The sequence below is a fragment of the Zonotrichia leucophrys genome, unplaced genomic scaffold (assembly GCF_028769735.1).
Source record: "Zonotrichia leucophrys gambelii isolate GWCS_2022_RI unplaced genomic scaffold, RI_Zleu_2.0 Scaffold_36_1286893, whole genome shotgun sequence".
Classification (NCBI taxonomy): Eukaryota; Metazoa; Chordata; class Aves; order Passeriformes; family Passerellidae; genus Zonotrichia; species Zonotrichia leucophrys.
In genome coordinates this window covers 964,537-978,570 of record NW_026992241.1, presented here as the reverse complement: position 1 = coordinate 978,570, position 14,034 = coordinate 964,537, and the positions used below count along the sequence as shown (strand labels likewise).

At 38.3% G+C, this 14,034-nt stretch overlaps 1 protein-coding gene across 8 annotated transcripts in view; it reads right to left on the bottom strand.

Annotated features, from left to right (window-relative positions):
• Positions 1-14,034, bottom strand: part of LOC135460382 (secretory carrier-associated membrane protein 1-like) — a 114,127-nt gene that overhangs the window by 8,081 nt on the left and 92,012 nt on the right. For 6 of the 8 annotated variants that reach the window (XM_064737184.1, XM_064737186.1, XM_064737185.1 and 3 more), the window contains 3 exons: positions 12,980-13,081; positions 10,403-10,520; positions 1,083-4,020 (listed from right to left, as the gene is read on the bottom strand). In XM_064737184.1, coding sequence (XP_064593254.1) covers positions 3,862-4,020; positions 10,403-10,520; positions 12,980-13,081 — 379 coding nt within the window. In that variant the 3' untranslated portion in view covers positions 1,083-3,861. Of the gene's footprint in view, positions 1-1,082; positions 4,021-10,402; positions 10,521-12,979; positions 13,082-14,034 lie in introns of those variants that run through there. The other 2 variants (XM_064737191.1, XM_064737188.1) reach the window with 2 other exon arrangements.

Sequence of the window (14,034 nt, the reverse complement as noted above, 5' to 3'; positions counted from 1 at the left end):
AGGAATGCAAAAATGGTATTTAAAGTGCACTAACCATTGGAATAAATAGTTTGTTATGGAAATATCATAAAGCATTTGTAAAATATTTGTATATTCTTTTTTCATCTTCTCATTTCCTGACTAGTGTTCATTAATGATTTTTCATGGGGGAGAACAGAAGAACAAACTACAGGACACCAGAAGCATAAAGAGATGGTCCTTTTAGTTTGGGTCAGTGGCCTATTTTAATGCTGCAGAAAGAAGAATACTTCCTGCACTATGAATGTGTAAAGGTGGTCAACCTGAAATTTGATCCTGATACTTCAGGCAAATTCCAGAGACTTTTTGACCTGTAGCTCTGCTAGAATCAATGTTCCTGGATAGTTCTTTGTGACTGCTGTGTTTAGTCAGTGTGGTTACCCAAAGCTGCAATTAGGAATTAAATACTGTACTAGTAGAGAAAAGCAAGGGACACAACACTGTACCTTCACTGAAAGCAGATGTGCTTGCATGTATGCAGGTTGACTCTAGCAATTCAAACTACTGTTTGAGCTTCTCTGACATAGAATGCTGAGTTTGTTGTAGCCAGAGGCAGTAATTTTATTCTCATGTCATAGTCACATTTCCCTAATGACACAGATTGCACGTAGACAATGAGGCATGATAAACCAAGACTTCAGAAAAACTTTTTCAAACATCTCCCACAGAAACTGCAGTGTTATCATGTCTCTATACAATATATAGGGAATAAATTATCCCTGTATTAACTATAAACTGTTGAGCCTTTTAACTCTGTTTTACATGATCAGTAGTGTTCCAGAAATTATAACTATTGTTTTGTGGGTATACATATAAAATAAATTTACAGGTCCTGTTCTGTTCTTACTGCATGTTCTATTCACTTGGTTTTTACAATTCAGAGAATATCTTGAGTTGGAAGGGACCCATGAGGATCATCGAGTCCAGCTTCCGGCCTTGCACAAAACACCCCGGAATCACACCATGTGCCTGAGAGCACTTGTAAGTAGATAATCTGCCCTGCATGTTATCCTGACTTTCAAAAGAAAAATCCCTATATTGTTCAAAACTATACAGATCAAACATTCAGAAAAAGAAATCTTTTTTTATTCTATGACACTGGGTTAATACAATAAGTATACAAAGCTTCTGAACTACTCAGACATGCAACAGAAGGACAGAAGTGCATTTGTAGAGAACTGTGACATTCATCAGGATGGCAGAGCATTATTAGTAATTTACAAAATATACAAACATCCCCCAGATAAATAAAATCAACTCCTAAATTACAAATCAATGACTACAGACACTCCAGTGTTTAAACTTCATGCTGTGAACTCAATTTGCTACAATACTACAAAATGACAACTTAAGTGGGCACCATACTCTGATTAACTAATAAGTGTAAAATCTAGTTTTAGTTAGGTACAAAATATTCTAACAAATATCAACCTTCTGTTGTCAAAGGTAAACTCAAACACCACCTCCCTCCCTTTAGGGCTGCAAAACATCAGAGATTTCTGGTTTGAATAATTCACATGTAATTGAACCTTGAATTTCACTTAGGAGGTTAAAATCTGTACATTCAACCCATGACATTGCAAATCAACAATCCATATATATATATATTAAAAAAAACAAACATTAAATATGTTTTCTCAATGAACAGTTAAACTTTGAGGGGGAGGGAGGAATCTAACTGTCAAATTCAGGTTTTATTCCTAATGTTTCTTTCATAATATATTTTGGTAATGTATGCTATTATGCAATCTTAGAACTTAAATTAAATTGCAAGGATGATGTCCCTGGGATTCATATCCAAAAGATATCCAAGAGAACTTCTTAAATTCAACTCAAAAGTAACCATAGTAGAGTTCCTAGATACAACCCTCAAGTTAAATAAAAAAGATTATGAAAAGAACGATTTTGAGATACAGCTGCTAGAGGTGTGATGCCTGATCTCAACAGAAAATTGTGACTTCTGTCTGGAAAGTGTTTAATAACATTCCACCCCAATTTAGGTTTAGTGTTAGCATAGAATTGTAGAGCCCCTATTACACAGAATATTTAAATTAATTTTACCTTAATGATGCAGAGAATATTTAGAAATAAGTATATTCAGTAATATAAACTTCAGCATAGGTGAAACTACTGCATTAGTCCAAATTCAAGATGGATTTAATGAAACTGGTAAAAGAAAGGATACTAGTAGGGACTTCATGCTAACAGTACAGTCCTGATCAGGGGATTAAGCAACAGATTTTTTTTTGTAATACTATTATGCTATTATAAATACACTGCAGTGAAAAAAAAAATCTATCAAAGTCTGTTCACATTCAGAACATGGAGGGGCCTCAGAAATTTTACCTTTTACTAAAGGTAATACACCTTTAAGAGCTGAATTAATTTCATCTACAGTGTGTACTTATACAGGTTATGGGATGGGGTCCCTTCCTCTTTTAATTTTCTAAAACAGAGTTTTAAAAAAAGCCCAAGTATTGTGCATAAGACTAATGAGGCAATCCAAGAATATCAAATAGCCATCAAAGGAGAGAAACGGCACTTAATAGAAAGATCTGATTCAATTCTAGAATATTTTGGTAGTATGCACCATTATGGACTGTTCAGTTCCACAGCACCAATTTAACCTCTTAGGCCTCCAGTTCAATGAGCTAAAATTAGCTTTGTGAAAGATGAAAATTTCTCACTTTTCTAATTCAAAAGTTTAAAAGCTGTTTTTCCTTCCATCTTAAATGAAATCACAGAAATAGCTGAGTTAAATTAAAATGAAAGCATGTATCTGTTAAATGCCATTGCTTAAAAAGCATGATTTTAGGAAATTAAATACTGTATATTTAGATTTTTGGACAAGCAGTAAACATTGTGACTGATAAGGCGGGAGATTTACTACCACTGTTAAATACAAATCTACACATCCCAAACACAACAAAAATACCACTGCATGTAAGAGGGAAGTGTGGCATGAAACTAGTGTTCTAGAAGTCAATATTTGTTTCTTTTCCAACAAAATGACTGCCCCAAGACATGAATACTGAAATTAAAAATAGAAAATATATAATAATTTAGATCTGTGATTGAAACCATCAGTTAACTTCCTTAAACTATATAGTGCATTGTACATTCTATTACAGAGAATGTTTCTGCATCATAGTAATTTCTCACAGGTAGAGAACACTCCATGAAAATAGATAGAAACAAATGATATAACTTTCTGCAGGCAAATTCTGGACCAAAACACTATTTAAACAAGTACAGATGACAGTATTCATGCAAAATTACAGGTTTCTATCAAAAGACTTATCCTAAAAACAACCCAAGAAAATAATTTATATCTATTCTAATTGTATTTGTCCTCCAGCAGCTGCTGAAATTGCAAAAGCATAGCCAAACCTAACTTTTTACATCTCTCAGTCTACCCCATTTATAGCAGAAATAGGGAAAACAGTTTTTACAAAGAAAAACAATTTAGCCAAAGTTCTTTCCTGAAGTTAAAAAAACCCACCAAGATGAACCACTAAAAAACTCTCCAAATTCTTAATATATTTGATCATTGTATACAACAATTCATTCTCATTCAGTTGTTGAAATCACTTATCCTCCCTAAATAAGGAAAGTTTATTATTCCAAAATGCAACATCTCAAATAAGCACAGAGAATGGTTATCTTTTAAAAATAAACAAATTATAAAATAAACAAACATTTCCCATTTTACCTATGCACTGCTGCAGAAGAAACAAATATGCTGTGTGTATCCTGATATATGTTTTTAGGGAATATAATAAGTGACTGGAAAATAAAGTACAATGGAAGACAACTGTCATGATTTTTTATATTTCTCTACATTCAGTTACCCTTGAACACATTCTGAGCTGCACTGGTTGCTGCTGTTGATGCAGCATTGGCTGCAGCAGTTTGTACAGTTTTGTTGGACATCACTCCTGTTGCAAACTCCTGCTGTGCTTTCTCAAAACTAGCGCCAGTAATGTGGTAGAGACCATGCACCTAGGGAGGTGGAAAAGCAGTAAAAAAGCATGCTGAAGCTTCAATTTCTTGGTAGAGTAATAGCAACGTCTCAAACATGAAGTAGAGCCGTGTGGTAGAAAAATCTGGTTTGTTCATATGTTTGGGATAATCTGAAAATGAATAAACAGAAATTTTTCCCCCCACAAATTCTACAACTTCTGATTGCCCTGCTGTGCGTGCAGTTTGACCGTAGGATGCCTGTACCTTTTTCCAAGTTTACGTGTGTGCTATCTACTGTCTGAAACAACACATCCAAATACACAAATAGGCTGTATCCTTAGCATAACATATGCTAAGGGTGCTTGTTAAAAGTAACAGCAAGAAACAAAAAGAAAAAAATATTTTTGAATCTACTGTGTCAATAACATTTCAGTGAACTTTTTTACATAATACAATCTTAATTTTACTGATTGACATGGTTGCAAGTGCCTATTAAGTTATGACTGAACATTTGTCCTGGTTTCTGCTGGGAGAGTTAGTTTTCTTCTCAGTAGCTGCTACAGTGTTGTGTTTAGGATTCATTATGAGAATAATGCAGATAATACACTAGTGTTTTGGTTGTCACTGAGCAGTGCTTGCTCTGAGTCAAGCACTTTTCAATGTCTTCAATGTCTCATGCTCTGCCAGGGAGGAGATGCACAAGAAGCTCGGAGGGAGCATAGCCAGGACAGGTGACCTGAACTGGTCAAAGGGATATTCCATACCATGGAACATACGCCCAGTATATAAATTGTGGGGATATAAGGCCCAAAAAACCTTGCTCAACGAGACTTTTAAAAGGGCTTGCGGTGGTTCATGTACTCTGAGTTAGAGGCATGGGAGAAATACTAACAAGATGTTCTCAAGAGGTCAAAAAAAAACCCCAAAAGTACAACCTACTGGCAACTGTAGAAAATCAAAGAACTTTGGCAAAAGGTTTAGAGCAGCATTCAATCAATATGAAACACTTCCCAAAGCATTACCTTTGCCCATTCAACTTAGCAAACTCCAAGCCCATTTGATTTTAAGTTACTCAAAAATTCTGAGAAGAAGGAATTAGAAGAAGAAGAGAGACAGAAAAGATATAAAAAAGAACAAACATAGCTACCAACACCTGGGTTCCAGCAGTGTTCAGATAGAAATTCCAAGAGGAGGTAGGGTCAAGACGTGCTAGTCGCATGTTTGGTCCCGCTGCAACTTGAGGACCAGGGAAATGAAAATGTGAATGAAGGTTCTTCCAGGTTGAAGGGTTCACCTAAGGCAGAGCAGCCTACCCCCTGCATCACAACCACCTCAGTTAAGAAATAAAGGGTAGTTGTCATTGGTGAATCCCTTCTGAGAAGAACAGAGGGATGGATATGCCAACTGGACCCAACCCATAGGTAAGGGACATGATTAAGAAATTTCCCAACTTGGTATGGCCCACTATTGGCTTTCCAGGTGGTCAGCAATGAAGTCCAACAAGAAGTCTGTGGACAATCAAGGGGGACCTGAGGGCCTTGAGATGACTGGTTGAGAGATCTGGAGCACAAGTTGTGTTCTCTTCTGTCCTGCCAGTTGCGGGGAATGATGGGGCAAGAAACAGGAAGATCATGCAGATGAATATCTGGCTTTGAGACTGGTGTTACCAGCAGAATTTTGTGGGTTTTGATCATGGGTTGGTTTACATTACCCTGAGCCTGCTGAGAACAGATGGGGCCTACCTGTGTCAAAGGGGAAAAAGAATCTTGGCTCAGCAGTGAGCAGGGCTACTTGAGAGCTTTAAACTAGATTGGAAGAAGGACAGGGATAAAGCCAGACTGGAGAGAGATAAGCCTGGGGGTGACACACCACTGCTTGAGGGGACAGTGAGCTAGCAAGGTCCTTCGGTCTGCCATATCAGTGGAGGCAGGGGATGAAGATCCATATGGCAGCAAGTATGCAGGGATTATTGATGTTAAAAATCCCAGAAGCACCTGTGAATAGTCATGCAGGAATTAGGGCATCTCCATGCAAAAAAGGCATCAGGGTGATTAGCACAACTGAAGTGCATCTACACCAATGCATACAGAACAGGCAACAAACAGGAGGAACTGGAAGCCATTGTGCAGCAGAAAACCTATAATATAGTTGCCATCACGGACACAATGGGATGACTCTCAGCTGGAGTGTTGCAATGAATGGCTATAGACACTTCAGAAGTAACAGGCAAGGAAGGTGTGGTAGCCCTGTATATTAAGGAGTGTTTTGATTGTCTAGAATTTAATGGTAGTGATGATAGGGTTGAGTGTTTATGGACAAGAATTAGGGGGAAGGACAACAAGGCAGATATCCTGGTGGGAGTTTGTTATAGACCACCCAACCAGAATGAAGATGCAGATGAAATATTCTGCAAGCAGCTGGGAGAAGTTTCACAATCATTAGCCCTTGTTCTCATGGGGGACTTAAACTTACCACATGTCTGCTGGAAATACAATGCAGTAAAGAGGAAACAGTCCAGGAGGTTCCTGAAGTGTGTGGAAGAGAACCTCCTGACACAGCTGGTAAGGGAGCCAAAAAGGGAAGAAGCCCTGCTGGATGTGCTGTTTTTGAACAGAGAAAGATGTGTTGGTGATGTGATGTGATGGTTGGAGACCATCTTGGGCACAGCAATCACAAAATGACAGAATTTTCAGTTCTCAAGGAAGTAAGGATGGGGGGGGGGGCAGGAAAACTGCCACCTTGGACTTCCAGAGGGCAGACTTTGGCCTGTTTGGGAGACTGGTTGAGAGAGTCCCTTGGGAGGCAGTCCTGAAAGGCAAAGGAGTCCAGGAAGATTGGATGAGCTTTAAGGAGGAAAAATTAAAGGTGCAGGAACAGGTTGTCCCCATGTGCCAAAAGATAAGCTGTCAGGGAAGGAGACTGGCCAGTCTGAACAGAGAGCTTTGGCTGGAAATCAGGACAAAAAGAGAGTTTACCATCTCTGGAAAAAGGGGCAGGTAGCTTGAGAAGACTATAAGGATGTTGTGAAAATTAGAAGGCCTAAAGCCCAGCTAGAACTTAATGTGGTTGCTGCTGTAAAAGACAATTGTTGTAACCATACTGTTGTTATATTATTTCTAAAATCCTAGCTGGTTTTCTACCATGCAGCTCTTCTTAGCAGCCCCACTCCTTGTGGCTTCTCCAGGGCTCCCCCAGGGCCCTCAATCAATCAACCAATCAACCCCCCTCCTTTTATCCTAGTTGCCTTCATTGGCCACAGCTGCCACTCAATTAAGGGTATCACAGCTGTAGCATATTTAGAATACCTAGGACTGGGGCAAGGCCACTTATAAAGTACATAGATTTTACAGGGACTCCTACTATACTACTATAGACAACAAAAAGTGTTTCTACAAGTACACCAGCAACAAAAGAAGGGCTAAGGAGAATCTCCATCCTTTGTTGGATATGATGAGAAACAGCAAAAAAGGATGAGGAAAGGTTTGAGGTATGTAATGTCTTCTTTGCCTCAGTCTCCAATAACAAGACCAGTTGTCCTCAGGGTATCTAGCCCCCTGAGCTGAAAAACAGACAGGGTGCAAAATGAAACCCCCGTTAACCAGGAGGGAATGGTCAGCAACATGCTATGCCACTTAGACCTGCACAAGCCAATAGGACCTGATGGGATCCACCCAAAGGTACTGAGAAAGCTGGTGGAAGAACTCACTAAGTCCTTTTCAATAATTTACCAGCAGTCCTGATCAACCGGGGAGATCACAGATGACTGGAAGTGAGCAAATGTGATGCCCATCTAAAAGAAGGGTCAGAAGGAGGACCCAGCAAGTTACTAGGCCTGTCAGCCTGACCTTGATGCCAGGGAAGGTCATGGAGCAGATCATCCTGAGTGTCATCATGCAACAAGTGCAAGACAGCCAGGGGATCAGGCCCAGCCAGCATGGGTTTAGGAAAGGCGGGTCCTGCTTGAAGAACCTGACCTCCTTTTAGGACAAGGTGACCCACTTAGTGAATGACGGAAAGCCTGCGGATGTCATCTACCTAGACTTCAGTAAAGCCTTTGACACTGTTTCTCACAGCATTCTCCTGCAGAAACTGATTTCCCAAAGTGCGGATGGGATGCACTCTTCACTGAGTAAAAAACTGGCTGGATGGCCAGGCCCAGAGTGGTGGTATATAGTAGGAGTCTTAGTAAAATATCTGTATTGTATATTGAATATCTGTATATAGGCCTTGCCCTGATAAGCCCTGGTTGTTTTGATGGGCTGCAGCTGCAATGTCCTTAATTGGGCTGCAGCTGTAGCTAGTGAAGATAACTAGGATAAAAGGGGCTGGGCTTGGCTAGTTGAGCTGAGCTGATAACAAGCAGGAGAAGAAGTCAGAGCTGTGAAGAACTGCCCCCAAGAAGGTACGAGACTTTAGAAATACAATTATGACAATATGGGACTTTAGAAATACAACAACAAGACTACAACAGTGGTAAATGGAGTTACATTCAGCTGGTGGCCAGTCATGAGTGGTGTTCCCTGGGGCTCAGTATTGGGACCAGTCCTGTTTAATATCTTTATTGATGATCTGGATGAGGTGATTGAGTGCACCTGAAGCAAGTTTGCAGAAAACACCAAGTTGGGTGGGAGTGTTGATCTGCTGGAGGATAGGAAGGGTCTACAGAGGGATCTGGATAGGCTGGATTGACGGGCTGAGGCCAAATATATGAGATTCAACAAGGCCAGGCATTAGAACCTGTACTTGGGTCCACAACAACCCCTCGCAGCACTACAGGCTTGGGGAAGAGTGGCTGGAAAGCTGCCCAGCAGAAAAGGCCCTGGGGCTGCTGGTTGGTAGCCAGCTGAATGTGAGCCAGCGTGTGCCCAGGTGGCCAAGAAGGCCAATGGCATCCTGGCTTGTGTCAGAAATAGTGCGGGAAGCAGGACCAGGGAAGCAATCGTCCCCCTGTACTCGGCACTGGTGAGGCCATACCTTGAATCCTGTGTTCAGGTTTGGGCCCCTCACTACAAAAAAGATGTTGAGGTGCTGGAGTGTGTCCACAGAAGGGTAATGTAGCTGGAGAAGGGGCTGGATCACAAGTCTTATGAGGAGCAGATGAGGGGGCTGGGGGTGTTTGGCCTGGAGAAAAGGAGGCTATGGGGAGATCTTATTGCTTTCTACAGCTACCTGAAAGGAGGCTGTAGCAAGGTGGGAGTTGATCTCTTCTCTCAAGTAACAAGGGATAGGACAAGAGGAAATGACATCAAGTTGTGCCAGGAGAGGTTTAGATTAGATATTAGGAAAAATTTCTTAATGGAAATGCCTGCCCAGGCAAGTGGTAAAGTCACTATCCCTGAAAGTGTTCAAAAACCATGTGGATACTTGAAGACATGGTTTAGTGGTGAACATGGTGGTGGTGCTGGGTTGATGGTTGGACTTGATGATCTTAGAGGTTTTTTCCAACTTTAACAATTCTATGATTCTATAAGCATAGCAGGAGAATTCATGTAACTTTTTTTTGTTATAAATGTCACCAGATCATATATGAGTATACATGTTTTTTGAAAAGAATTCAGATTCATGTGGTAGAAAGAGTGTAAAAAATGCTCACCATACATATTTTTCATTTGTTTCTTTCTCCTATACCTGAGTATTTATGCAAAAAACAAATAAGGAGAAAGGAAGTTTCTACCTTACTATAAATAGGCCAGTAGAGTTTGGGTACATGAAGACCTTTAAGTGGAACTGTAACTGCAGTTGAATTATTAGAATTACCAGCATATCAGCAGCAGAATTATCAGTTACATTTAATTGAAACAACATAAAAGGCTTACTAGCACGTTATTATCTAAACTTAGGCTTTCCGGATGGAAATTCACAAAAAGAAACCAAGGGAGAACAGCATCTTTGAGGTTTTATGCTATGCAATCATTAATTGACAGCAAAATGTTAAAATAATCCAAGCAGAGAAATAAAAATAATTTTCCAAGGTGCTATGCATCTCACACTTCTATTGATTTTAATGAGGAATAATTTTTATAAGAGCTGAAACTTAGTAATCATTTGAATCATGCTTCACTCAGCCTGATGAATCACCACAGATTTGGAAATTGCAACCTTGCATCTACAAGTCCTACCTTAGTGTCCAGTGCATTCACCTACCCTTTAATTGTGGGCTCACCTCCCAGCTTCTCTTATTCAAAGCTATCCTTCCCCATTTAATTTGCAGAAATAAGTGCACTGTAAAAACAGCATTTCATAACTCCATGACAGTATAAGCAAAAAAATACTACTGAAGCACAGTTGTTAAAAGGTAAGGCACAAGCACATGCACAAGAATATAATTTAATCCCCATTACTTTGAGAGAGATTGCCTCTCAAGCAGGAAAGCAAACTCCAGAACATAGAAAACAGTAGAGGGGAATAATAAGTAACTTACCTTTTTAAACATAATTAATGAAATAACAGCAGATGCTGTGAAAAGTGCAGCTATGATTGTCATCATAATGCCAACAGGGATACTCTTATTAAGACTAGTAAGAGACGAAATCCACCCACTGAAGGAAAAAGAAAATACAAACTTGACTAGCACAGCACATGAACCGTTCAACCACAGTTATCCACATCAAGGGAAGCTTTATAACACCCTGGTTCTGATCAACTGAATATTTTTGAAGAAAACCTCATGAAAATTATATATGAGCATATTTCTGTTCTATAAGCTTTTACAGCTTAGTTGCCATTTTTCCCAATTCATGCAGTGAAACTATAAGAAAAATTTTAGCAAATATGATTATCCTTCAGGAGAGCTGTGAGGAAATTGAGACATTAGAGTTGCTCATCACTTTTTGGGTTTTTTTTTTTGTCATACTGTAATTTGAGAATAATTTAAGACTACATGATTTTGTGGTAGAAAAAACATCCCTAAAAAGATAGCTTCTAACTTTTTACAAAAGAAAACCAAAAATATGGCGCACACAGAGCTTTTATGTGGGAAAATTAATTTTACTGTAACCACACAGTGATGCCTTCTCAACTGTGATTAATATATTTTTTTTAAGTAGGTAGTGTCAGATTAATTAAGAGAGCAGATTGCTACATCAATATTACTTCAAATATTTCCCCTTTCTTCAAATTTGAAACATCAACATAAACTTGAAGTCACAAAAGAGCAGGTTGCCCTAATAAAAATAACACATTAAGATAGAGAAGATTCTTTCACCAAAAAGAGCAAAACATTTATGTAAACTGAAACAACCTTAAAACTTTCTTCTACTTGTTTTAAATTGCTATGATGTCCCCTATGTTCAATTAGACTCTAGCACAGAACTCCAAAATCAAAATTGCAATTAGCGTTTGATGATGATCTGGCTATTTTTCATGCCACTTCCCCAGGTATCCTTAAAAGTACACATGCCATACTTGGAGAGTTGGTTTTCTAAAATCACTTTTTCACTTTGTTCATGTCAATCAAGTTATCTAGGAAAAAGCCAAATAGTGGCTTTGAGAGTGAAAATAATAAACCAGGATTTTTCCTTTTACTCCAGTTCTAAAGCAGTGATGTTTATTTTTGCCTTATGTACATTTGGAGGTTAACAGAAAACTGCTGATACACAGAAATGTCATTACCCAGCTACATTATTGCCAGTTATAGCTGGCTACTACAACCATGCTTTTTGTTAATTCAAGTTTGTCCTTTTGTTTTGTTTTTTTTTTTTTTTCCCCAAGAAGGGTGAGTGATTCCCAATAGCTTTTCCTTGTAAAATCCTAATATTAGACCTTGTAGCTTCAAATAAAGCTATATCTATATAAACAAAGCTATATCTACATAAAAAGTTCAAGTAAAAGCTTATATATTTATAAGCATCAAAATGAAAATCAACTATTACTGAATAAAAAGCTGACTTGGACAAATCAGCTTTTCAAATAATATCAAAGATATAGCACTATATTCACTGAAATACATTGTTGATTAATTCTTCCAATTTTAGCAATAAATTTTATTAGTAAGTATATTAACATCATTAGAAATAACAAATTATACAAAATAATATTCAAACAGTAAATTATTATAGCCTAAATTATTTACATTTTTTTAAGTTTTGCTTATTTCTTTATCCTAAATATAGAGCAAATAAGTTCTCCACACACCACTAAAAGAGGAGAGGTAATAAATAAAAGAGCAGTATAAAGTGGCTGAGCTGGTTTTGGCTGGGGTAGAATTAATTTTCTTCCCAGTGGCTGGTATGGGACTGTGTTTTGGATTTGTGCTGAACACAGTGTTGATAATATAAGGATGTTTTTCTTATTGCTGAGCAAGGCTTGCACAGAGGCAAGGACTTTGCTGCTTTTCATACTGCCAAGCTGTCAAGGAGGCTGGGGGTGCGTGGGAGGAGACACAGCTGGGGCAGATGACTCCAACTGACCAAAGGGATAGTCCAGACCCTGTGATATCATGCTCAGTATATGAAGTGGGAGGAAGTTTTCAGTGATGGCATTTGTCTTCCCAAGTAACCATTATGTGTGATGGGGCCCTGCTCTCCTGGAGATGGCTGGATACCTGCCGGTGTATGAGAGGCAGTACATTAATTCCTTGGTTTGCTTTGCTTGTGTGTGTGGCTTTTGTTTTGCCTGTTAAACTGTCTTTATCTAAACCCAGGAGTTTTATAGCTTTTACCTTTCTGATTCTCTTCCTGATCCCACTGGTGGGGGAGTGAGCAAGCAGCTGTGGGGGCCTTGAGGGCTGGTTGGGGTTAAACCATGACTGTGGCTTACACTGAAAGATAGAATTTTGACCAGTCTAATAACAGAAGTATCTCATACTCTTGGGATATGTTTCACATACTTTTTCTAGCTAAGAGCACTCCAAAAATGCTTTTTTGACTGCTAAATGTAAGAATTCCAGTGAACACAAGATTATTTTTTCTTTTGAAACCATGGACTGGTTTGCAGCTGCTATATCAAATATTAGTTTGTCTTACAGACAATACAATGCTACAGAAAACAGAATGCTCACCAGTTTCCCCATCTTTGAAATCCTGCAGCTTGAAGTACATGTACAGCAAACTGACAGATATATACAAAGAAGAACACAAAGAACCTGAATGAACTGTCACTCCTGAAAGAGAGGGGGGGGGGGGAAATTAAAGCAGCCAGGAAATGTATTACTTTTTACAAATATTGTAGTACCAATCTACATTTTTTTTCTGCATTAACTAAAGAAAAAGTGCTTTTATATTTTATTGATAGTGACTTGAAGTTCCAGTAATTCTGTGGTTTTGTAGAGTGTTTATATACGAGCTATTGCTACTTCTTTAATATAGTACTTTTGCCATTTGCACTTCTCACAGAGGTGAGAATAACAGCAAGATACTATTCTTTAGTGTTTTGTTCAGCACACAGCAGGGCCTCAGACTAAACATACAACTTCTGCTACAATGCATAAAGAACAGAAGTCCACTTTTAAACTGAAGTTCACAGTGCTGGCATGATGGGAAGAAAATATTTTACTTGTAAGAAGCAATAAAAACTAATATGGAATCGCTGAAACACAATGTGGATCAGAATACTGAAGCAGTTGTTGTTTAAAAACAAAATATACAAGATATGTTTTCTGTTTAAATTACTAAAATGTTAGCCTGACAAATAGCTTGTAAAAAATCCCCAAATATAAACATGCAGGCAGAATCTCAAAGACCTCAATGTATTACTATGAAAACTAATACCTGCATTATATGCTTTCTACCAAATTTCTAAAGGAACTAAAGATCACTAAAGTCACTGAACAAGAATTTGCCAGTAATAGGTCATTCTGCAGAAGGGAATTTGTTATTTTCTATTTATTCAACAAGTTCACCCTATTTCAGCTGAACAGATGATTGAAAATTAAATATGCAAGTAGTAGTTTTCCTTTTCCAAACAATAAATAGTCACTAAGAAATGCTAAGGATATACTAAATCTAAAACCCTGAAAAATAACATGACACTGAATTCCACCACATCAGGAATAATAATTTCATATAAAAGAACACTACTAAGAGAGAACATGCAATATTTATGATGAAAATGAAA